Raw genomic sequence first — 25843 nt, forward strand, 5'->3', positions numbered from 1 at the left:
TTCTCAGCGCATATCGGAGGAGGTGGAGGTGGAGGAGGATGAGGAGGAAGAGGAGGAGAATGTTGGCGAGACACAAGAGGGGACCATTGTTGAGTCCTTTACTGTTCAGCGTGTATGGGCAGAAGAAGAGGAGTTGGAGGAGTTGGAGGAGGAGGAAATGGACAGTCAGGCCAGTGAGGGGAGTGAATTCTTACGCGTTGGTACTCTGGCGCATATGGCAGATTTCATGCTAGGCTGCCTATCCCGTGACCCTCGCGTTCAAAGAATTTATTCCAGCACCGATTACTGGGTGTTCACTCTCCTGGACCCACGGTACAAGCAAAATCTTTCCACTCTCATCCCTGCAGAGGAAAGGAGTGTGAGAATGCATGAATACCAGCAGGCCCTGGTGCACAAGCTGAAACAGTATTTCCCTTCTGACAGCGCTAGCGGCAGAGTGCGTAGTTCTGCGGGACAAGTAGCGAGGGAGAGTAGGCGAGCAGGCAGCTTGTCCAGCACTGGCAAGGGTACGCTTTACAAGGCTTTTGCCAGCTTTATGTCACCCCAGCAAGACACTGTCACCTGTCCCCAGTCTCGGCAGAGTAGGGCTGATCTTTACAGAAAGATGGTGAGGGAGTACGTAGCTGACCATACCATCGTCCTAAATGATCACACAGCTCCCTACAACTACTGGGTTTCAAAGCTGGACATGTGGCACGAACTGGCGCTGTACGCCTTGGAGGTTCTTGCCTGCCCTGCCGCTAGCATCTTGTCCGAGCGGGTTTTCAGTGCAGCTGGTGGCATCATCACCGATAAGCGTACACGCCTGTCGACTGACAGCGCTGACAGGCTGACGCTTATTAAGATGAATAAAGCCTGGATTTCTCATAATTTCCAATCTCCACCAGGTGAAGGAAGCTCAACCTGAATAATTGATCCACTCCTCCTCCTCCTCATTTTCCTCCTTCTCCTCCTCTTTGTACAGTAAAGCAGAGGAAACTGGCTATTTTTTGACAGGGCCCACTGGCTCTTGCTATAGTACTTTATGCATTTAATTTTTCTGGAGGGCCACCGACCCGGTCCTCTGTTTTAAACAATTTTTGGGAGTGCCACATACAGGCACTCAATCTATTCAATTTTTCTGGAGGGCCACCGACCCGTTCCTCTGTTTTAAACAATTTTTGGGAGTGCCACATACAGGCACTCAATCTATTCTATTTTTCTGGAGGGCCACCTACCTGCTCCTCTGGTTTGAAAACTTTTTGGGACTGCCACATACAGGCACTCAATCGATTCCATTTTTCTGGAGGGCCACCTACCTGCTCCTCTGGTTTGAAAACTTTTTGGGACTGCCACATACAGGCACTCAATCTATTCAATTTTTCTGGAGGGCCACCTACCTGCTCCTCTGGTTTGAAAACTTTTTGGGACTGCCACATACAGGCACTCAATCTATTCAATTTTTCTGGAGGGCCACCTACCTGCTCCTCTGGTTTGAAAACTTTTTGGGACTGCCACATACAGGCACTCAATCTATTCAATTTTTCTGGAGGGCCACCTACCTGCTCCTCTGGTTTGAAAACTTTTTGGGACTGCCACATACAGGCACTCAATCTATTCTATTTTTCTGGAGGGCCACCTACCTGCTCCTCTGGTTTGAAAAATTTTTGGGACTGCCACATACAGGCACTATCCAAATTAAATTGTCTCCATAGCAGCCTCCACACGTTGTCTCCATTGCTACCTCCAAAAGTCGTCCATATAGCTGCCTCCATACATCGTCCCTTTATCAAACGAGGTGTGTCAGGCAGAAATTTGGGTTGTTTTCATGGATTCCACATCAAAGTTGTTAACTTTGTCGCCACCCAGCTGTGTTATCCACAAAATATACTAATAAACTTTTATCATTTACCAATATTATTTCAGCGCTTCTTGCGCATCTGTTTACATTCCCCTCACCCGCCATATCCTAAACTTATAAGAACGCTACTACACTTGATCTTATACAAAAGGTTCTTGGAAGTGCTGTTTGGGGAGTAGCCTAGAGACAGGGGCTTGGATTGGCGAAAGCTCGCCTGGCAGCGGAGCGCCAACTCCATGCCAAGATCCAACTAACATAGTTTTAACTGCAGAACCTTTAATCTACTACTAGTTCACTGCCTCCATACATGGTCCCCTTATCAAACGAGCTGTGTCAGGCAGAATTTTGGGTTGTTTTCATGGCTTCCATGTTAACTTTGTCGCCACCCTGCTGTGTAATCCACAAAATATACTGGCAAACTTTTATCATGTACCGATATTATTTGAGCGCTTCTTGCTCACCTCCTTTGGTTCCTCTCTGCCACCCATTGGTTTGAAGCCTGAGTCCATTTAGGGTATGTCGCCATGCCACTCTCTAGCCTGCTGCCGCTGCCTCTGCATGCCGTCCCCTATAGTGTCAGGGTCAATTATTGCATGTTTTAGATGCTATCTAGCTTCATTCTGTCACTCTGTCATGGCCATGCTGTTGCCCATAATTTTGGCATAATGGTGCGATTAAGCAGCCTCAGAGGCATCCATGCATGCTGCCCCTGCTGTTTCCTGTCCATTTCCGTGGTGTTTCCATCCTTTTCTGAGGTTCCCAGGTGTTTGGCCAAGCTTCCCTGTGCAGAGCCTTGGTCCCCTTGAAAAATGCTCGAGTCTCCCATTGACTTCAATGGGGTTCGTTATTCGAGACGAGCACTCGAGCATCGGGAAAAGTTCGTCTCGAATAACGAGTACCCGAGCATTTTAGTGCTCGCTCATCTCTAATTAAGACCCATACGGTGGTGTCCAGAGACTTATACATTGCAGATAGACTTTATTCACACATTTATCATGAGATACAGCCTTGGAGAATCACAGCCATAGGCACATAGGTGAGGCTTGAATCTAAAAACTATCAACCTAGTAGACCTTGTAGAATCCGGTCTCCAATCAGAGTCAGTGGGGGCAGTCTCAGATATTCCACGGGCCCCAAATAGATCAGATTTATTAAGAGAATTCCTTTTCCGATTTACCGGTATTAGGTATACAATGCCTAGAGGACACCACTAATGTGGAATACAATTCTATGTTGGGTTATTGGAGCACACTGTGACTTACAACAGGTGTTCCAATGGGTTGAAAAACCAATATTGGAAGTTTCGCTCATCTGTACTTAAATATATGTCTAACCACTTCCCCTACTTGCTGACTTTCCTATATGGCTGGCACAAAACTTTGGTTATATATGTAAATTTGAAATCTAAATCCTTGGGTGGTAAAAAAACCCCTACTTTGAAGCTTCCTTTTCACTTATCTTCACTTATCTATTTAAAAAAAGCCAAAACGCTGTGTCGCATCTATCGTATAACGGATAAACTAGTGTCCTTCATCGGTTTATAATATGGATTGTCAATATTTTTGCTGCATGCCTTGCTATTTTTGCTGTCACAAAACCTTGTAATCTCGATAGGCAAAAAGTTAATATAACAATACCAAATCATTTGTATGGGAGTGTATTTATTCAGATTACACCTACATTTAGTGTCTGAGATCCTGGTGTGGCAACAGAATATAAACTAGATTTTCCATCCGTCTTGCATTCATCAAGGTCCTAAGGGGGGAATTAGAAATTAGACATAGAAAATATATACGGTCAATGTGGTTTGTGTTTGTATGGCGCATTCAAAAATTACATATTACCCAGCCTGTTCCTTCAAACATTTTTATATCCAGGGGATCTCCATGTACTTTTCCATCCATCAGAACCAATGAATGACAACTGGCCATTGCTCCAATGAGAAAACTCCAGGGTAAAGTGCAGCCAGGCATGATAGACACCGCCTCCTGAAAACTGATAATCAGAGGATTTATGAGACTGCAGATGTGAAATATTTACATCTGAAATATTTACATATTTTTTTCTGTTGCAGCAAGTATGTTTGATGTCGGCTCCAAAGTTACATGTTGCAGGAGTAAAAAAGAGACATTCTTAACTCCAGGCAGTGATGGAGGTAGAAAAAGATACTGAAGGAGGGATATGGAATAGAACAAGTGGAGGCAGTAATGGAGGGGGTTTGGTAGGGAAGAGACAGCAGTGATGGAGAAGATAAGAAGATAAATGACCGTACCTGTTCCCTTTGGAAGGGACTATCCCCCACAAATCTAAGCCATCTTCTGTTAATGTTCCTGTCTGGGTAAAAATAGTTTAATATTAGCCATTAAGAAATCTGAAGAAAATTATATTTGGTTACAAATTCTTACTCCCTTAGGTTTCCTCACTATGGACATTATCCACATACTACAGATTGCACAAGCATCAAAAAGAGCTATAAAACACATTTTAGATTTTCACCATTGCTTTATCTAAGCTATTTTACCCATGTTTTCTTATAACAACAAAAATTGAAAAACTGGATATCCATTGTAAAGCAAGTTAAAATTTTGTGTGGTACGAGATGCAGGTCATTATGGTGGGTTGAGGGTCTAGTCTGTGGGACCTCACACCTCTTTTTGATTGATAGCAACCTGTCAGCGTAGATGGTATTAAGATTTTATCAAGTAATACCTGGAGTCTGAACTCCCTGTTTTCAAGGATATGGGAGGAGAATCAGAAATCTAAAAGTGATATCATTTACCTCCAGGAAACCCATTTTAACCAACCAGATTGTGTGCGGTTGAAGAACAAAAGATTCCCACATATCTTCGATGCTACAGCTATTGGGAAGAGGTGTGTAGCCTTTAAGGACTCTCTGGCCTTTGCGCTTCATGAATCTCATACAAATAGGAAAAGTTAGAATACAGAATTTGTAGTTATAATATGCTTATTTAACTCCTTACTGCCGCGGCCTGAAAAGGCTCTAGTGACCGGGCATTTTTAGCAAATTTTCGTTTGTGCCGGTTCAAGGGCCATGACTTTTTTTGCATGCTACCCTAAATGTTTTTGCTTTTTTTTTATTACGGAACACATAGAGCTAGTTAAAGAGGTAATAAAAGGTTAAACATTTTTTTTTCATTTTTATTTTTATTTCGAGTTAAAAGTTGAAAAAAGGGTTTTTTTGTAATTTATAGAACTTTTGTCAAATGAACTCAAAATTAACATTATTAATGAATTTCCTATTTTGTTCGGGGTTGTTTTGATATATAATATGTACAGTTTCAGGCAAACGGGGCGACTATGGCAATGCTTTTTGTAGTGTAGCGGGCTCTGCTCCTCTATGCATTGCATTCATTCAGTGCAATGCTGTGAGGAGGAGAGAATGGAAAAGCGGTAATGAACTGCATCTCCCTTCTCCCTAGGGTCTCCGGGTGCCTCTGACAGCTAGTGTGGGACGTTGCTGCAGACTGCGGACTTGCGCCCGCTGACGTTTAAAGTCACAGGGCGGTCCGAATAGAATTAACAATACAAAGTGTACATTAGGCTTTGTTTATAGCCTTAATGTCAAAGAGCATTTCTTTTTGAGAAATGTACTTAACAAAGTCTGTCGGGTTCAACAAGGTCATCTCAGTTTAGGAGGGGATTTTAACCATGTAATTTGCCCATTAATGAAATCCACTACAGCCCATGTCTTTACAGAACCTATCCCCTATATCAACGCTATATTCAAAAATAGTTTATACAATATTTGGAGGATTCACCATCCGACAGAAAAAGATTATACATTCTACTCTAGATTATACATTTACACCAAAATTGCCTATTTCCTTAAATATAAATCTCTATTCTACAAAGTATCAGACTCCACGATAGGGGTAATTACATAGTCTGATTATCCCCCAATTGTACTCACCATTCAAGAGGAATTTAAAGTTTCTCTGAGTTCTGTGTGGATAATCATCAACTTTGTGTTGAAGGAAACCTACCATGAGGAATCTTCTATCAGAAGTAGATCTGTTAGAAGATTCTTCCTGCCTACTAAAATAAAGTTAGGTTAGAAGATAACTAAATTACAGATTAGGGCACAGACAGGCAGGAGAAATCTACAACCAGATCTACTTCTGATTCCTCATGGTAGGTTTTGTTTAACCCAACCTCGGTATGTTTCATCAATGATGAATGAAATATTTGGAGTATTTCCAAATTAACAACAATGGAAAGGTGTCAGATCCCATCTTGTGGTTTGCCCATAAAGTCACCCTAAGGAGTCTACTCATGCTAAACATGCACATATTAAAGGGATTATCCGGGTTTAAAAAAATTTTTATGGCCGGGCTGGGGAGGGCTAGTTAAACATAATAAACATGGACTTACCTCCTCCGGCGCCGCTGATGTCCCGCGCCGCGGTCCCTTCGATCCGTGCCCCTGTAAACAAACAGGGAAGCCGCTCACAGGGAGCTTCCGGTCCGCGATGTGGACGGCTCCTCCCATCCGTCCCTATTTCTCAGCGTTGTAAGCGCTGGGAGATGGTGCGCATGGGAGCATCCGGCGCACAGAGAAGACCGGCCGCGGCGCGGGACATCGGCAGCACCGGAGGAGGTAAGTACATGTTTATTGTGTTTAAATAGCCCTCCCCAGCCCGGCCAGAAGAAATTTTTTAAACCCGGATAACCCCTTTAAGCAAGAAAACATATTACTGAAAAACCTAGATATCCGCAAGAGCTTCCACAATTTCTGACTGATCCAATCAGATTAAGATCCTTAACACTTATAAATATGATTTTGCAGTGCCTTAAAATGTTATCGACCCCCAAGGCATTGCAGATGCCTTTGCAAAGTATAACAGTGCTCTATACAATCAGCACCAAGACCAGGTTATGAGACAATCCGTGAAAGCAATTGTCTATTCTGCTGCCATTGTTGCAGGATCAGGTACGCGACCTTTCATTTACTTTCACTTTACAAGTAACTAAAGCTGTCTCCTCACTTTAAAAAAAACAAGGCTCTCGGCCCAGACTGCTTTTCAGAGGAGTATGATAAACTGCACAGTGAGTCCTTACCACATTATCTGGTTAGGGTTTGTAATGAGTTTAATACCTTTGGGACTATCCCCTCAGAAAAGCTCTGGCATCCATTATCTAGCGAACCTCTTGATGTATCGCGCTGCAAAAATGCACAAGTGCCGGCGTATGAAAAATATCCCCCTGAGTGTTCAAATTACAACTAAAATTTACTTATTTATTGCCAATTTAAGCAGTAACTTGTTCTCACTGCTTTCAATTGTATTGGCTTCCTGAAAACACCATTAGAGTAGGAAAAAGAGAAATTGTATTATTATTGTAGGAAAGACCACGGGGCCTCGAGAAGGAGGTCCAATGATAATGCAGCTCTGCCCACAACTCCTTGGTCCTTCAGCAGTTCCATACAACCAAAGATGTGTTGCTTTAAAATACTACTGAGCACAGCATGTTCTGAGCGGCCTGGGACTACAGGAGGAGGCCTTGAGTCCTGAATGCTAAACTTTGTAGTAGGATGACAATCTGCGTGCTCCCAGAGTGGGTTCTGAGTGCCACCTCTGGTACCTGTACCATAGGTTCACCGTCACTGCCACATACTATAGTATACAAGATAATAACATAACTATTGTAAATATCAACCACATACCTTATCAAAACAGATTAGATTCAACTGTCCACACACAATAATCCGTTGAGGACTGATGCAAAAGATACCTTGCTTTTTTAAACGAGTTTGTGAATAAAGAGTGCAGATGGTCAAAGCTGGAGGCAGAGAGACTGGAACTGCAACAGTGGCCATGATAAAAACCATGAGAACCAACTCTTTTGCTGTAGCCTACAAAATTTATGTAAACAAAAAGAAAACTATCTTAGACAGAGTATAATAAAAGGAACAAACATATATTATTGTTCCCAAAAAATGTTACAATGCAAGCACTGATTTCATAAACCCATAAATGATATACGCAGCAGAAGCAATTATAAAAATAAAAATTAAAGACATTTTGATCATTTAGATTTTCCAAACACTTTATAATGTAGTTATAGCTAGTGTATTTAATTTCTGCGATCCTTCTTTATAATGAATTTATTCCCAGAAAATTGTTGAAAACTATTTGGTTATAAATGTTCTTCAGGACAGTGTACTATAAAGTAATGCCCTGTTATATGGGATTTATTATTTTTTTATTGCTTTATTATTATTATTATTATTATTATTATTATTAGTTATTGCTTCTAAAGCTATAATAATTAAAAGGGGTTAAGGCAGAGGAAAATAATCTCAAATAATATTACAGATGAAGCATTCTTTTGTCTGGTGCCCATAAAGCCCATATAGAGACATGAAAAAAATAAAGTACACCCTGTTTGAATTCTATTGTTTAATATATAAGGACATTAAAAAAATCTTTAACGTCTTAAAATTTAGTAAGTAGACCTATGGTCAAAATGAAATGGGCAACGGCATATTCCACCCTGTAGTTCTTAAACAAAACCAAAGCCAGAATGAAAAAAATGTCTTGTGCAGAACTAAGTGCATGCCAATAGCTTGTAAATAGCATCAATAGCTTGTAGAAACAACTTTACCAGATATTACTTATTATTTTCTATATCACCGACCAGTCGCTATCATATTTCTAGAGGAATTGTCTTTGCTTATTTTCTGCTGATATCCATAACCAATACCTCATCAAGCAGAATAACAGCTTCCAGGTCATGCATTTTTGTATAGACCAGTATGGTGGTCTAATGCAAACAATCAGTTTGGCAGCAATATGCAAATTAGTGGAATGAAATAATAGAGAAAGCTCAATGCTGAAGTCAACTTCTCCCCATTACATAAAACCCTATATGCTTATAGAGTAGTATTGAGCGGAGTTGAGTTGGTATCTGTATCAAAGATGGAAATTTTGGCTCCCGGGACCCTGAAGTTGAACGACAGCCTGTTGTTTGAGCTTCTAGTTTCTGTTTTATAAATTGCTGTAAACTGCTTGATTAACCGCTAAGCAGCCAAACCAGCTTGAAGCCCCTTGGCAACCACAAGAATATCCTAGTGTGATTGGCTAGGACGCAGGACCAGCCTTAGTACTATTTGAATTTACAGCATCATACAGTAATACCTTAAAGGACCAGCTTTATTACTATTTTCATTTAAGACATCATGCAGTCACACATTAAAGAACCAGTCTTAGTATTATTTGCATTTACAGCATCATAAAGTAATATCTTACAAGACTAGTCTTAGTACATACTGGGTTCCATAATCTTAGTGAATCGCTGAATGCAGCATTGTAGACGGACAATGCACTTTTAGTGAACTCGATTGACCTTGTAGGTAAATGTGCCCCACAGTGTATCTTGTGTTGGGTGCTTCTAGTTTATATCAATGAACCTGGACGGTAGAGTTTCATCGATGGACCATGTGATGGTTCAAAAAGGGGATGGGCCTCAAATGTATGATGTAAGATAGTTGTGCAGGCAGCCAAAGTAGAGCTTTTGCAAACAAAAATGGAAGATCGCCTACATTTTTATTTTAAGACAACCTTAGGGAGTTTTAGCAATCTATTCATCTTATTGCAAACTGAAGACAGTCAGGGAGCTATAGCCATAACCAGAAGTCTTACAGCTGCTTACAGGGCTCTAAAAGGAGGTACATAGAATAGAGAATATCGTTATGTAACATGGAGATGGTCTTTTCATTGAGAGGAGAGTTTTTTTCCTCTACACACAATATACCAGCATATAATATATTATAAAAGGCAAATTATACATTAGGGTTGCAGAAGGTTGCAAGAAAAAATACTTACTCCGCTCCGAGCATAAATCACAACAGTATAAATTACTCCAACAACAGAAAGCACTATTAATCCAATCATCACTTTTATCACTTCTCTGTGAAGCTTAAAGTTCATCGGTTTTGGATACAGAATTGAGCGGATTAGGTCTCCCTTTGCTGTGTTGAACCCTACATTTGAATAAGAAATGGCAAATAAATTATATAAACAAAGATGTAGGAGATAATTTCTTTTCAATTATAAAATTAGATTGCCCAATATTATGCATGTTCAAACATGACACATTTACTGCAGACATTTCTGTGAATGAGATCATGAATATATCTGTATGGACAAATCTCCATCTCCCTAAGTATCGTGAGGAGCAGTTAAGACCACTGCTACTGTACTAGCAATCTCAGCATATAGTGAACACATACCCTTGCCTCTTCCACGCCCTTTTAATAAAAATATTCTTATACAGTGACCACAAGCTTTGGAATGACCATCTCAGGGCACCCTAGAACCTAATCTCTACATTATGTTAAATGTTTACAGACCATCTCAGGGTGCCCTAGAACCTAATCTCTACATTATTATGGTCAAGATATGTAGACCAACAATTTAATATACAAGTAACAGGACAAACCTAGACCAGTCATTTGGCTTCTTACAATGAAGATAACAGGTTACATTGACATAGCACACGACTTATGAGAGCTTACCTGTTTATGAGAGTTGTAATTCTGACATGTTAACCAAGGGACCGAGGCACACCCAACTCTGACCCCAAGTTTTAGATTTGATAAGAAGTTGATAAGAAGTTTGATAAGAAGTTTGCTTATGGTACTTCCCTTTCCTTCCCCTCCCTACATCTCCCTCTCCACACCCCTCCATGCCCGAAAAATGCCTGAAAAAAGAAATCACGGCACACAGAGTTAACTCTTGCAAAACAAAAGTAGATTGCAGAGTAAAAGGTGTGGCAGATATCAGGTCACTCAGCTATTAGAGCCCAGTTCAGACTGCCAGATGAGACAATAGGAGTAAAACTCAACATCTCCTGAACCTATTAGAATGGATAGAGGAGGATGCTGATGCAGACATCATTGTTTTGACACCCATGCACATATGAGATGCAGTCCCTGGCTGAATGTAGGAACGTTTAAGACCTCAGGCCACTGAAATCATATACACTTCTGTATTGCTAACAAAAATGGTATTATAGATTGTGCGCTCCTGAAGAGCTCTTGTTGAAGTGTGGTCTTCTGGCTTCTTTTTACTATTTGTTTGTCTTTGCTTGTCCTCAATACCTGGGGATCTTACCTGGCTTCTCCTGTGTACTGCTAGTTAGATGTGGGATGCTTGGTTCTCAGCCCATGTGGCATTAGTGTGTGTAGTCTAATTTAGCTGATGTCTGTTAATAAGAATTTCTGAGCTGCAACATTTCAACAAGTTAGCCACTGGATTTTCTGGTTATTAGGTACATATATAGAAAGTGTCTTCTCCGTATAAAGTCTTAGACTTCTATTTTAATGCTTTAGTCTTGTCCATTGCAAACCCCATGGTAGATCATAATAGCCAGATTAACTTTAATCTAAATTATAATGCTCTGTGCACACCCCTGTCATCTCACCTGTTTGTAAGACTAGAGCTTTAACAGAGCCATCAGCAGGTGGTTTGGTCCTTATAACTTCAGTTCCGCAATACAATATATGTGTTCGATAATTTTCACCACTGTGCAGTTTCCATGGAATTCCATTATCTGTACTTGGTAATGGAACTTTTGTCACAGGAACACTTTCTCCTGGAAGAAAAGTCATACAAAACCATGTCAGTAAGAAGTCAGCCAATATATAGATTTATAGTTTTCTGATTTTGGTGACACATATAATACAGGGAAATGGGAGCAACTATGCATGAAATATAGTTATTTAATAAAATTCATTCAATCCTACTGTACCTGTTAGCATGCCCTCATTTATTACACATCCTCCGGATATCAATAGAGCATCACAAGGAAGGTAAAACTTTCTCTCAGATAGAATTATCACATCTCCTGGTACCAGGTATTTGGATTCAATCTCTTTCACCGCTGAAAAAAATAAGTAATTAATCCTGTATACACTGCTTACATTGAAAAGGTATGAAAGCCGGAAGTCTCAACAATGATTTAACAAATTTTAAGTGGCCTCATGAAAGGTCTTAAAAAAAAAAAGACAACAATTTTCTCACCATTCTTTCCCATTCACTTTATGAAGTTTGTGTATAAGGTATAAAAAAATATTCAGGCTTATTTACTAAGGGTCCCTTGGCCCCTTTTTCGTTGGTTTTCCGACTTTTCGAGTATCGCGTCGGGGATGATTATGTCACAAGCGATCGGATTTTGGTGCATCGACGCCGACTTTCAAGCGACAGAAATCGGGGGGGCGGGCCGTCGGAAGATCCGACGGATTCGGACTAAGCGCAGGATTTAACATTCAAATTTGTGTTGCAAGCCAAGCACTTACATGCCCCGGGAAGAAGAAGGTGAACTCCGGCAGACCTGAGTGGGTAAGTGACACAAGCAGGAAATCAGGCGCACGATCTACGTGAATCGCGGCAGAGTTCATCCTCCTCGGACAGTCTGGATCAGGGAACGTGCAGGGAACGGGTAAGTAAATGTGCCCCATTCTCTTTTCTTAAGAGAATACTTACATGCTACATGGTATCTTGAATGACCTTTCATGCTAAATAAAATCTGATAATGAGAGAATTTTTTAAAATGTTTTTATAGACAAAAAAAAAAGTTCCCCATAAAAAAAATCCTGGAAAATATTTTTTAATCAATACAAATTTACAAAAAAACATAAAAGAAATAAATCCTACCTCCATTTCTTTGAAGCACAGAAACCATCACATTGTTGTGGGATTCCACCATACTGTGTAGCTTAACAGATTGCTAAGGAAAATAACAGAATTTAATGCCAAAACTACGCTCAAATGAATACAATATATTTTTTGTTAAAAAGGAAATATAAATAAAATAACTCACCATTCTCAACAAATAAACTGTTGCAAGAACAGATAAAATCGTTAACAGTATTATGGCCATGGAATATTCAATATAACCCGTAGCAAGCCATGTACTTAGTGAGTAGACTTCAAAAAAATAAAAGGGATTCAAAATCTAAAAATCAAAGAAAAAATTAATTACATACTCAAATATGTATGTGTCAACATGTCACCTACTTATCTGTATGGCTTTTATATGAGAAAATAAAGAAATTGAACTTCAGAAGATCTCTGCTGCTGCTGGACTTTGTCCTCCCTCTTTACTCAAATATGTACCTACAAAAATTGGTTTGGTGATCTAGCACTGAAACAGCTGAGAAAATTCAGTCTTTTATTTCTCCATTCAAAGAATGTCAAAAATAACATGTTTCAGCATAATTCCTTGGTCATGGTTGATGGTTCTGCCCTAGAATAAAAGTTTTATAAACTATTGAAAAGGTTGCCAAGATAGTCGTAGTACTGTGAATAAGAGTGGAGGAATGAGGTTTGCAGTATTCAAACAGTTGGCCACTCTTTTACATATGTTGCCCATGCACTTTAACTGCCTTTCTGATAATCCCTGATTCAGGAGTCCTGCTACTTACTTTTGTACTGTGTGCAGACCCTCCATGCTTCTTTGTTTAAATTTCTGAGCTCTGTTGAATAGGAGGAGATGTAGCAGGAGAGTATAAGTCATCCCACTCCCTCCCCTCTCCCAGTCTCTGCCAGTGTGGACACACTATACAGAGAACGCGTTTCGGCTTACAAAGCCTTTATCAACTTTAGTTGATAAAGGCTTTGTAAGCCGAAACGCGTTCTCTGTATATTTATGACATCAATAAATTACTGAAACGAAGCAAGACGTGAGTGCTGGGACATTCTTTCTCTATTATACTTGGCGGGTTCCACGCCAGTCCTCCTGCACCACATTCTAAAAGAAGCGGAGTGCCGTCCTCCTTTGGACTTAGTGTGGACACACTGTGAAGGGGGTGAAGACACATGGATGTCCTGAAGCAGAGACAGAGATCTGTGTGTGGAGGCAGAGGGCAGCATGCTGAGAATAGGGAAAGGCTACAGCTTTCAAAGGAGGCAAAGACACTGGTGTGTGGATATATAAGGAAAAGTTGGTTTATGGGATGTAATGGAAACCTCGTCAGGCGACGGGACATTTCGCCCGATAGTGGAGGATAGGGAGTGCAATATAGTTAAACCCCCAGCTTCTTAATTGCTAAATGTTAAAGCACAAGATGAAGCCTGGGAAAGTCTAATAGCCCGGCAGACGGACTTAGAGGAAATACCCCCACAAAAGATCCCACTATATATATTTAACTTTAACATAGAAGAAATGCATACCACATCCTTGTATCTTAACGGAGTTTATTTCTGTAAGGGACCCCTGACTGATTAGTGAGGGTACCCTCTGACTGGGGACAGTATTGGTAACAAGGTACCTTGAAATGTGCGATTGCACTTTAAGAGGGGGGTGCTTGCGCTCCTCCGCCCTCGCTCCTCCCGCATCTTCTTCCCCTTTATAACCCCCCCTTCCCTTAGGTCTCTTCTTGCGCCTGAAGCAGTGATAGGTGAGCGAGTAAGGGTGTTTGTGTCCTGGGTCCGTGCCAGGTATTTGTGATGGGCGACCAACTGTTAGCGGCTGCTGGGTTAAGCCTTTGCTCGGGTAGGGTGTTGCGGCCGCCTGACAGGCTTACCCCGACGGCCGCAACTCGGGGTGGTGGGAGGAATGTTCGTGCACGGTCAGCGGCACATATATCATTAGCAGCAGTGTCAGCTGTGAGCACACGTCGGGAGGCAGAGTCAGCGCATCGCATTACTGCCCCACCCCCTGTTTAGTCCAGGAGTTCTACTTCCAGGCAATCAGTATTTCAGCTGCTCGGTGCAGCAAGCGCCTCCTCCCTTCCTGTAGCGGTGTCTTCCAGCGTCTCCCACGTGGGGCTGCCAGGTATCATGGGTGGTCATCATATGCCCCCATCTGCCCCTTTGCAGGCTGTAGTACTACCGGAGGAGTCACTACCGCAGGTTAATGCTGGGCAGGTGGCGGTTCCTCCCTCGCCATCATTAATAGGGGCTAATCCCCCTCCCCCAGCTGGGATTGGAGAGCCTTTTAAAATACCATTTCCTCCGGTTTCTTTATTTCCTTTACCCCTGGAATGTCAGCCAGTATCAGTATTGCCTGCCGCGGGAGGGAGGGGCAACAGGTCTTCATCATCCTCGCCCGCCCGGGATGCCCGCAGGCGGACATGCCACAGCTCTGCAGTGTATTGCCATGGACATGAGAGCAGGGGTTCAAGGTCCTCATGTTGGTCTAGAAGGTCTAGGTCGTCTAGATGGCGCTCCTCGGACAGTTTATCGGGTGCATCGGCGGTGCCTGGTAGACGTGGCCGCGTACGGCAAAAGCTGGACCGCAGTAGGTCTTCCAGGGGCGGCGGCCTGGTTTCAGCTTCAGTGGTGCCAGCAGTGAATGCGTCGCCAGTGGTTCCTCCTGGTGCAGCAGCTGGTGAGTTTACGTTTACCAATGCTTGGGTTGCTGGAGAGCAAGGGAATAATGTGGGGTCTGAGATTTTATTGTCATTGAAGCAATTGTTGAATAAATTCCCTGATTCAGCGGCACCGTCTCCAGTGCCTGCGCCTTCCCCGTCCCCTCCCCCTCTCCTGTCTCCCTCCGCTCCCCCGGGCGTTCATAAAGACTCAGTGCAGTCAGCCCCTTGGGATCTCATTTAGATATGGAAGTTAAGGAGAAGATATGGGCTAATTCATATGTTGATATATGGTCATTGGTGTCAGTAGACCTCCATACGATTGATAAGGAGAGGAGAGTGTGGTCAGAGCGTTCTCAGGATAAGGGTTTGAAGGTAGCTAAGACGATTAATAATTGGCTTCAGGCCTTTATGGTTCTCTGAATCCAGATATGGATTGGGGGGGTGTAAGCTGCTGATGTATGGCTTAGGTTGATGGTAGCACAAAAGCCTTCCTTTCAGTCTGCAGCCACCATGTCCGGGGTTGGAGCCTTGGGGATGGTGGCCATCAAGCGCCCCGGGGCGTGTTGGTTGTTTAATGAAGGGCATTGTAGATTCTTCATCCTCTGTAAATATAAGCATAAATGCTCGTCATGTGGGGGCTCTCACCCCTCAGTGTGGTGTTCCATGTCCTCTGGAAAACAGCCAGTCAGACAGGGCCTCGGTTTTAAAGACCCCGGTGAGCGTGGCCGCGATGGAGCCGTGGATTGCTATGTACCACAATAGGCAGGATGCAGAGGTGCTTCATTTTGGCTTTAGTTATGGTTTCTTTATTCCCTTTCAGTTGTCCAGGGAAGGTTCATTCTCTGATAATTTGTGTTCTGCCAGGGAACTCCCCGAAGTGTTAAGGGAGAAGATTGGTAAGGAAGTTGATTTGGGTAGAATAGTAGGTCCTTTTCGTTCCCCTCCTTTTAGTAGCTTAAGGGTTTCCCTGCTCGGTGTTGTTCCCAAGAAGGAACAAGGTAAATATAGGCTCATTCACCAACTTTCTTTTCCAAAAGGTTATTCTGTCAACGATGGCATCTCCCATGAGGAATCGTCAATGTATCATTTGACAGGGCAGTTATATTGCTTCGCAAGGCGGGCCAGGGCGCCCTTATGGCTAAGACAGACATTGAATCTGCGTTCCGCCTTCTCCCTATTCACCCGGACTGTTATCACCTTCTGGGTTGTTGTGTTGATGGTTTGTTTTATTATGACACTTGTCTTCAGATGGGGTTTTCCATTCTTGTAGGTACTTTGAAATGTTTAGTTCTTTCTTGGAATGGTCAATGCGTTATGAGACAGGTTGTAATTCCATTATTCATTATTTAGATGATTTTTTGTTTATTGGCCCGCCTTCCAGTCTGTTCTGTTCTTTCTTGTTAAAACTTTTCAGTTTCTTATGCAGAAGTTTGGGGTTCCATTGTCAGCGGAAAAGACGCAGGGTCCTCAGACGACTATTAATTTTTTGGGTGTAGAATTGGATTCTGTGGAGATGGTCTTTCGTCTGCCTCTGGATAAGTTGGACATACTAAGGTCGATGTTGGTCGGATTTATCTCTGCCAAGAAGGTAACATTGCATCAAATGCAGTCTCTTCTTGACTTACTGATGTTTGCTTGCAGGATCAAGCCTATGGGTTGTGTTTTTTCAAGGCGTATTTCCCTGGCAACCAGGGGGGCATCCAGGCCCGATCACCATATACACGTTACTTCTCAGCTTAAGTGCGATTTGCATGTGTGGCAGCAGTTTCTTAGTCAGTATAATGGCCGTACTTGTTGGTTGTCAGCTGAAGTCAGTAATTCCGAGTTGTCCCTTTTCTCGGATGCTGCAGGTAGTTGTGGTTTTCGGGCAATTTTTGGGTCTGAGTGGTGTGCCTCCGCTTGGCCTGCTGCCTGGGCAGGCTCTTCTTGGATTGGTAACATTACATTTCTGGAGTTGTTTCCCATTGTGGTGTGCCTTGAATTAAGGGGGGATGAGCTGTCTAACTGGTGCATTTGTTTATTTTGTGATAATATGGCTGTGGTTTATTGTATTAATAAGCTTACTTCTTTTTCTTTACCAGTATTGTCTCTACTTCGGCATTTCGTTTTTAGATGTTTGGAGCACAACATTTTGGTAAGGGCTCAGCATGTTCTGGGTTCTTGCTATTTAATGGCGGATGCTTTGTCTCGCTTCCGTTGGCAGGAGTTTCGGGATCTACACCTTACAGCTGCCCTGGATCGTCGGGAGTGCCTGCCATGTCTGTGGAACCTGACCAGCAGCTAATGGCTTTGGTTCGATCATCTGTGTCTCCTGCCACCTGGAGACAGTATGGTAAGGCGTGGGAAGCTTGGTGTTCAATGTCAGCAGGAAAGCCTGTGGAGTCTTGTGCTTCGGATAGATTGGCGGTCACCTATTCTTATTTGTCTTCTCTTAGGTCTTCTGGTGTGTCTGGGTCTGTTGCACAGAAGTGGCTCTCGGGGGTGGCTTTTCACTTCCATCTCTTGGGATGGCATGAAGTCACAAAGAATTTTGTGATTAGTCAGATTCTCAAGGCTGGATGGAGGGAGGCTGAACCCCCGGATTCTCGCCGTCCTATTTCTTTCTCCCTTCTTCAATCACTAGGTGGTGGGTGCTCGGTGGTATGTTTCTCTCCTCACGAGTCTCTTTTATTTTCGTTGGCCTTCTTTGGAGCGTTCCGTATAGGTGAGCTCCTCCCCTTGTCCGCTTCGCGGTCTGGGGGTATTCTTAAAGGGGATGTTACAGTTGGAGGTGATTCTGTTCGAATTAAGATACGTCACTCTAAGACTGACCCGTATGGTAAAGGTGTGTGGGTTTGTTTGTCAGCAGTTTCTTGCTCTATGTTCCCGGTCTCATTAGCTAATAGATGGGTTCAATCTCCATTCCTGGGTGATCAATTTCTGGTCCATGAGGATGGGTCTCCTTCACAAGTTTTCAGTTTTGTTCGGTTTTTAAGAAATGTTTGGTGACGGTGGGGGTTAACCCCTATGAGTATGGAACTCACTCCTTTCGCATAGGCGCAGCGACAGAGGCAGCCAGGGTCAGTCTCCAGGACTCTGACGTAATGTATATAGGGCGCTGTCGTTCCTCTTGTTTTTCTAAGTATATATTCGTCCGGATTTGCTGCAGTAGTTTTCTCATGTCTTTGTTTCATTTCTAGGTGCGGGGATGCCCTCTAGTACTCGCCCTTCGGTGTGGATACTTGGCCACTCTTATGTTTTCTGGGCTGCGCAGAGTGCCGAGTCTCAGCCCGGTGGAAAGAACCTGGGTTTTTTCGGGGCGGATTTCTTTTGGAGGGGCATTAGGGGGTTACAGTGGCAGCAGGTGCTTCTGGAGGTAGTGGATATCAGCAGATTATCGCCCGGCCCGGTTATTTTAGTAGTCCACGTGGGTGGTAATGACCTCAGTTTCTTAAGGGTGGCTGAGCTTCTAACAATGATGCGGTCAGACGTTGATCGATTTGCCTCCTTTTTTCCTCACCTCACCCTTGTTTGGTCGGAAATGGTACCGTGGTTAGTTTGGCAAGGTGCCAGAGACGCAGGTGCAATGGACAGGGTCAGGAAGACCATTAATTCCCGCATGACCCGATTTATCAGATCAAAATGGTGTGTGGTGGTTAGGCATAGGGAATTAGAAGGTAACAACAGGTCTCTCTTGTGGCAAGACGGGGCACATTTGAATGACATAGGACTGGACATTTTTCTTTCAGGAATTCAGGATGGTGTGGAACAAGCGTTATTCTTGTTGGGTGGGGTATACTGTGCTCCTAGTGGCGGTTTAAGGGGAGATCATTGCCTGGAAGTTCGCAGTGTCGGGTGGGAGTCCATCCGGACAGTCCGCTTCAGGCACGTTAAATGTGTCTTTATGTTGTTTTATTCACGGTTGTAAAGATTTGATTTAAGAGAAATTAAAATAGCTGCGGCCTTTATCACCCAACATGTTGTCTTTCTCCCTTTTATTCGGGAAAAGTCTACCTTAAAGGTTTGGTTATTCATGCAATAATATGTGATTTGTATATCTTAAAGTGCCTTTATAAATTTTTGATGATGTTTCCTTCCCACAGTCCTTGCAGTATCTTATATCTAAGCATGAAATTATTTCATATTATGTTCTCATGCAAAAAATGTTTCCCCACCGGAAAAAGATTTTTATAGCTCAGCCCTTCAAGAGGCTATAGTGAAAACACGCATAATACGTTTAGTCTGAGTCCTCACTTTGCAGGTTGTGCAGCAACAATGTCCCCAGCTCTGTTGCTGAAAGCATTAGACATGTACCCCACTTCTAATAGACTGATAATCATTCATATCTTAATGGCCACTAAACTGGTGGTAACCAGGTAGGAGAGTAAGTGTCCTACCATGAAGGAAGTCACTGACATAGTGAATTCCTTTTGCAAATATGACAAGCACATCTCATTCCAGGTAAAGAACACAAATACATAAGTGGAGTGGAGGTTATGGACTTCAGGCCTGTTTCACCAAGGTTTACGAAATATATTCAGCGCACTTCTCAGGTCACTTTATTCATTGTTCTGTTTTTTTCTTTTAGCGCAAGGTAGCTGTGATAGGCTTGGCCCACAGACAGCCAAGTTAGAGGTGATTAGAGGCTATTGGCCAATGATATACAAATGTATTCTATGCAGTGAGACTTATGCCTGATAAATCTAACTGTGAACATGTGTGTCTTGTTTGTTGTAAAACTTGTAAAAAAAAATTAAAAATAAAAATTTTATAATAAAAAAAGAAAAAACTACACTTTGTAGAACAAAATAGCAAACCAGTGCACAGATATAAATATTTGTTAACATCTTACCTCCTTAAATAATAGTTTCCATATTGGTATTATCTCTACTTGAATTGCATTTGGCCCACACAACTTTTGTCTGTAGTAACAATAGAGCAAAACAGTGAATTATTCATTGAGAATACTTTTACGCAGTGTGAAAATATTCCATTTGCAATGACCAAACTAATAAGAGTCTACAAGGGTGCAGCAGCAGCCAAGGAACCAGTATAGTTCACAAATTCACTAGCCTTAGGTAACATGTGTGAAAAAGACTCAGGACTGAGGTCTATCTTTCTATGGCAATTGATGCGTGAAAAATGCAATGGACTTGCATGTGTCTCAGAGAGCAATGCATTTTTTTGCATCTCCGTAGACTTGTATGGTACATCTTTCACATGCGTGACTTAAAAGTAGAGCATACTGAAATTTAAAAGCGTGTTAAAAAATGTGCATGTGTGTGTGAAAAAAGAATCAAGTCTGAAAAACCCATTGGGGGTCATTTACTAAGGGCCTGATTCGCGTTTTCCCGACGCGTTACCCAAATATTTCCGATTAGCGCCGATTCTCCCTGAATTGCCCCGGGATTTTGGCGCACGCGATCGGGCAGAGAACATAAACGCACTTCACAGGAGGGGTCAGAGCCGGCTACACCTGCTGAGGAGGCTGAGGGCATTCGGAGTGCGGGGGGCTCTTCTTAAGACCTTATTCAACTCTGTAGTGGCACCAGCCATCTTCTTTGGCATAGTTTGTTGGGGAAGCAGCATCTCAGCTAGGGAGAGGAGCAGACTGGACAAACTGATTAGGAAAGCCAGATCTGTCCTGGGGGGTCCTCTGGACACATTGCAGGTGGTAGCTGAGAGGAGGACACTGTGTAAGTTGAAGTCTATTCTGGAGAATAGCTCCCATCCCTTGCATGAGACTGTGGTGGCATTGGGGAGCACATTCAGTGACCGACTGCTTCACCCCAAGTGTGAGAGGGAGCGTTATCGTAAGTCATTCCTCCCCGCTGCCATCAGGCTGTTCAACAAACAAGGCCCAAACAGAAGTAACCTGCGCCCACCACCTAACCAGTCCCTGCAGGTCCCATCCACAGACTAAACATCAAACTGACGATCATTGCTTGTCTCTTTTTTGTCTTTTTATCCCCCTTATCTTTTTGTTCATTTATCCCTAATATTATTGTTGTCATAGTTTGTACTTCACTCTCTGTACCCTCTCTGCTGCTGTAACGCTGTGAATTTCCCCACTGTGGGACTAATAAAGGATTATCTTATCTTATCTTATCAGAGTGCAATGCAAGTTCTGCACATCAAAAGCACATGAATATGCAGGTGAAAAATGCAAGTGTGAAAGGGGCCTTAGTCTTAACTCTTACAACACCATTAAGTAAATGTTTGTTTCTGCCCTAGAAATAGAGTAGGATTGACATTTACCAAGTGCTTCTCACATGTGCTGAGTCTTTTTTCCTCATTCTTCTTTCTTTTAACTGAACAAATGCATAGAACCAGTTTTGTAAACAATATATTATAAAGTGAGTCTACAAGAGGTTTTAATGAAACTAAACTGCAGATAGTATTAGAGATGTGTAACTAAACTATATGTTGCAAATTTTGGCAATCGTCCAGCACCCAGTAGGTATTGTAGATAAAACAATGTTCCTTTATTGTAGTTCAAAAATATCCATGACATAAGCAACAAATATCACAGCGGCTAGCAGTACAAAAACGGTTTATGCGTTTTAACGAGATGTGTTTTAATCATGACCTGATGACCTAATCATTTCATCAATCTTTTTTTTTTCTTTTCATGATATTAAGCTGCAGATAGTGGTAAAGATATGTAACTAAACCATTGTATATGTTGTTAGAAGAAGCAAGACTGAAGCATTTGTACTCCAGGATTGTAGCTGAACTTTGAACACCAGGAGACTCACCTCAAATCCTTGTGTTGTCTGATCTCTGTATGTAAATTGCACCAGAAGCCTGATACGTGTTTTACTCAGAGCAGATGAACGCAGGATTAGCATAAGTTAAAGGAAACCTGTCAGTAGAACACAACCTAATAAACCACAACCAGTATGCTGTCTAGTGGATTAACATCTACCATATCATGTTTCTTTCATTGCCCAGTGTTGTGGCATCATGCAGAAAATAAACTTTGAAGCGAGATATAGATTGGTTATATAAAGTCAAGGAGGCAGAGAGCTAAGCATTGAAGCATTCTCACCTCAGATTACCCCTCCGTTTTGATGTACATCATGTACCAGACTTCTGGTGATGTCCCAGGATGCAGGGCTGTCAATTACAGTGAAGGGGGGACTTTGCAGTGGGGAGAGCTTGACTATAGCCTTAAACTCTCCGCCTCTTTACATCTAACTTCAAAGTTGATTTCTGGATGATGCCACCACACTACGTTGTGAAAGAATCAGGAATTAGAATGCATTAAAATGTTTGAAAATGTATTGCTGCTAATTTGTTAGTTCAATTTCTGCTGACAGGTTCCCTTTAAGTTATCTCTTATACAGGAATATACCTCACTGCACCACACTCAATGCAAGTCCAGCCACAATCCTGTAAATGCACTTTCCAAGTCCTGATGCTTCTAACAAAATACACAAATATATGGTTACACAGCTTTTCAGTGCCAACCACTAATCCATTTTTTTAAATCAAAACTGCTTGTAGACTTACTTAACTTAATTAGGAATATTTTTGGCCAATGGACCCAAAAGACTAATATTTCATTTTAAACTAACATGTATATTATACAGCCTCCCGATATCTTTGGATAGATCATCAATATCAAGAAGCTGGAAGACCACATCAAATAAGCATATCTATCTATCTATCTATCTATTTTTTTTTTTTTTTGTAATTTGATTTTTTATTTTCTTATAATAACATACATACAAAAGACAGGGAATATCATTGCCTCATAAATGGACAGTACCTTTAACTACAATAACAAAATATTAAATTCCCAAACAACATATCATCCCACCCATGCACCCCTAATACCCCACCCCAGCCGGAATACAGGAAAAAAAAGGAAAGGAGAACTAATAATTTCCCAGGCTTTTACTTTTCTTATCATCTCAATCCATTCCATATAGGATGGACTTTTTGCACTGCCCCATTTTTTTGCAATTCCCAATCAACCCAGTAATACTTTTACTAATTACTTGTTTTTGACAAATTCTGTTTAATTCATACACCCCAAAAATAGCCACTTGCAGCGACCCGGGTAGGGTGTTGGAGAACTCATTATTTATGAATTGAAAAATTTCTCTCCAAAAGACATCTAATTCTGGGCAGGACCAGGCTACATGTATAAAATCTGCTTCTCCTACCGCACAACCACGGCAAGTGGAGTTTTCTCTCAATTTCATATTATATAATAACTGAAATATAACTGATGCACCAAATATCTATTATTAACTAAACTAACACACCTCATTCAGCCGCTTTGTATATATAATAGGAGTCTCTGTTACTTATATAAGCAAAACTAAAAGTAAATATGACCTTTGCGACTATTCAACACCACTGAATACACTATGTAGAATAAAAGTGTAAAGGTTGGTGAAGGTGTGCTCTTATCAATAGCTATGACAACTTAGCATTGTGATAACCCCTAGCCTATCTATCAGTGTTGGAAGCCAATATAATCTTTAAAAGGGCTTCCGGGGCAATTTTACACCTCCTTCTGATCTGCGCCCCTCACGCCATTGATGGGTCAATCAGTTTCTGTGACAGCTAGGCCAGAGGCAGGCTATAAATAATATACTGAAATACAGATTTATTACAGTATACGGCATCATCATTCAATCTCCCAATAGACCCCTTGAGAGCCTAAAATAATACAAAAAAAATATTAAAAATTTGTATCCACTAAGTCCACTAATGCTATTTCAAAGGTGAGACAGTACGAGGAAATAGAATCAGAGCAACTATAGCAAAATTGTTCTTCAGGACGCAGCCATTTTTTAGCTTAAAGAAGACCTGTCACCAGAATTTTACTCCCAAGACCAACAATGTCTGCTGGGACAGTGTTACAAGTCCTCCCCATATCACCTAAAATTAGCTGCCAGTGAGACTCTAACTCAAACTGATGATGACCTTCCAGTCACTTACACAAGGCCTTTACATGGACTCACTTCAATCCCCACAAGAGTCTGAATCCAGACCCTACCATCCTAGATCCCTCCGCCCCCTCCGCATCACCCTTCTCTGTGTAACATAAACTCCTGTTTTATTGCCCCATCTTATCTTAATTGAGTCTCACCATATGTACTAATTATCTTATTGTAACATCCCTCAAATGTTGTGTTTTTCTCTCAGTGCTTCATTTGTATCCTTGCCTGAAGAAGGGGCCTGTATGCCCTGAAAGCTTGCACCAAATATAATTTTTCTGGTTAGCCAATAAAGGTATCATTCCTTAAGCACTTTTGTAGTTTTTACACAAAACTATTTACATCAGATTTTTGATTTTTCCTGGCTGACACGGTACGTCTACAATTTTCTCAACATAGTATAACTTAAATGCTGACATTTTTCGGATTTGCAAATTAGCTTACTTGCCTCTATTATTCAAGATAATAGAATAATATTTCTCTGAGGCTGCCAGTGAATGACATCTCATTATTTTGTTTGATAGCTCTGTGTCTTTTCAAATCACTGCCCTCTCGTCCTGTACTTATGGACCATCTGCCAATATTCAACTATTCAATGTACATATTAATCTCTATTTATTTATAAGAAGTATTGTGAATATTGTGTGAATTTCTTTACATGGTGCCTTGTGTTCCATTCATGTCCTGGGGGATGGAGAGGAGTGCAAGTCCATGGAGGCTGCTGTGATTTTATCTCATTAGATACATACATTGGTGCATTTTGCAAATGTAAAGGGCCTAGGACCTTAGATGACATAAACCTAGTCACATGTCTTAAACTGCTGAATAGTAAGGAGGCACAAGGCATGGGGAGGAGTAGATGGGAGGGGCCAGCCAAGTAGGACACGCCAGTTGCTTAATAGGGCTCCAAAGGAACCTGTCACTAGCTGTATTTGTGAAAAGGTGTTAACAAGTTCTTTTTAAGGTTCAGCACTATTTTGTATAATATGACATGCATTACTTTATATGAAAAGTTTAAAAAATTAAAAAAAATTCTAATTTATTTGCTTTTTAATGCTCAAATTAGTAAGTAACATTTGGATATGTCTGGTTTATATTTTTATCATTTTAAAATGTATTTTAATTTTACGACAGCGTCAGATGGCTTACGTATCAAATTTTCGTTAATTTTGGGATCATTTTTGTTTTTTATGATAATTTAAATATACAAGTCTGCAGCCCTCAAACTATTAGAAACAACATTTTGGAAGATTTTCAACCCATTGAGAGCTTCAAAGTAATAAAAACTAAATGGGGGTGAAGTTTTCTTTTGTCATTAGTATTTAGATTTAGCCCTGAAATTTACACATTCACAGTAAGGGAAAATGTGGATGTTAATTTATGTATGAGGGCACAGCAAGGTGCAGAAGAGAATGAGTGCCATTCAGGACCCGGTTTTTAAGACTTATTTTAGTGAAACTATTTAGGGGCCTATACTTAATTGATAAAAATGTATTAACTTTTTGTGTGTAGTGGGGTAAAAAAAACATCAGTTCTGTAATACGGTAATTTTCTACATTTTTTTTCCTACAGCCTAATGAATAAGTTACCTTTATTCTATGGGTCAGTATGATTACAATGATACCATATCTCTAAATTTTTTCTAACTTTGCAAAATAAGACCTAATGTGAGGAAAAAGATCATTTTTGTATTGTCATCTTCCAAGTGGCATAACAGTTTTATATTTTTCTC

General features: G+C 41.4%; 1 protein-coding gene across 1 annotated transcript in view; it reads right to left on the reverse strand.

Annotated features, from left to right (window-relative positions):
• Nucleotides 1-25843, reverse strand: part of LOC140122122 (probable cation-transporting ATPase 13A5) — a 117460-nt gene that overhangs the window by 45790 nt on the left and 45827 nt on the right. The window contains exons 6-15 of the mRNA XM_072142614.1: nucleotides 20007-20076; nucleotides 12682-12816; nucleotides 12516-12588; nucleotides 11611-11742; nucleotides 11284-11454; nucleotides 9684-9841; nucleotides 7523-7711; nucleotides 4113-4174; nucleotides 3685-3835; nucleotides 3521-3595 (exon numbers count right to left, since the gene is read on the reverse strand). Coding sequence (XP_071998715.1) covers nucleotides 3521-3595; nucleotides 3685-3835; nucleotides 4113-4174; nucleotides 7523-7711; nucleotides 9684-9841; nucleotides 11284-11454; nucleotides 11611-11742; nucleotides 12516-12588; nucleotides 12682-12816; nucleotides 20007-20076 — 1216 coding nt within the window. The remainder of the gene's footprint in view (nucleotides 1-3520; nucleotides 3596-3684; nucleotides 3836-4112; nucleotides 4175-7522; nucleotides 7712-9683; nucleotides 9842-11283; nucleotides 11455-11610; nucleotides 11743-12515; nucleotides 12589-12681; nucleotides 12817-20006; nucleotides 20077-25843) is intronic.

Source organism: Engystomops pustulosus, chromosome 3 (assembly GCF_040894005.1).
Source record: "Engystomops pustulosus chromosome 3, aEngPut4.maternal, whole genome shotgun sequence".
Taxonomy (NCBI): Eukaryota; Metazoa; Chordata; class Amphibia; order Anura; family Leptodactylidae; genus Engystomops; species Engystomops pustulosus.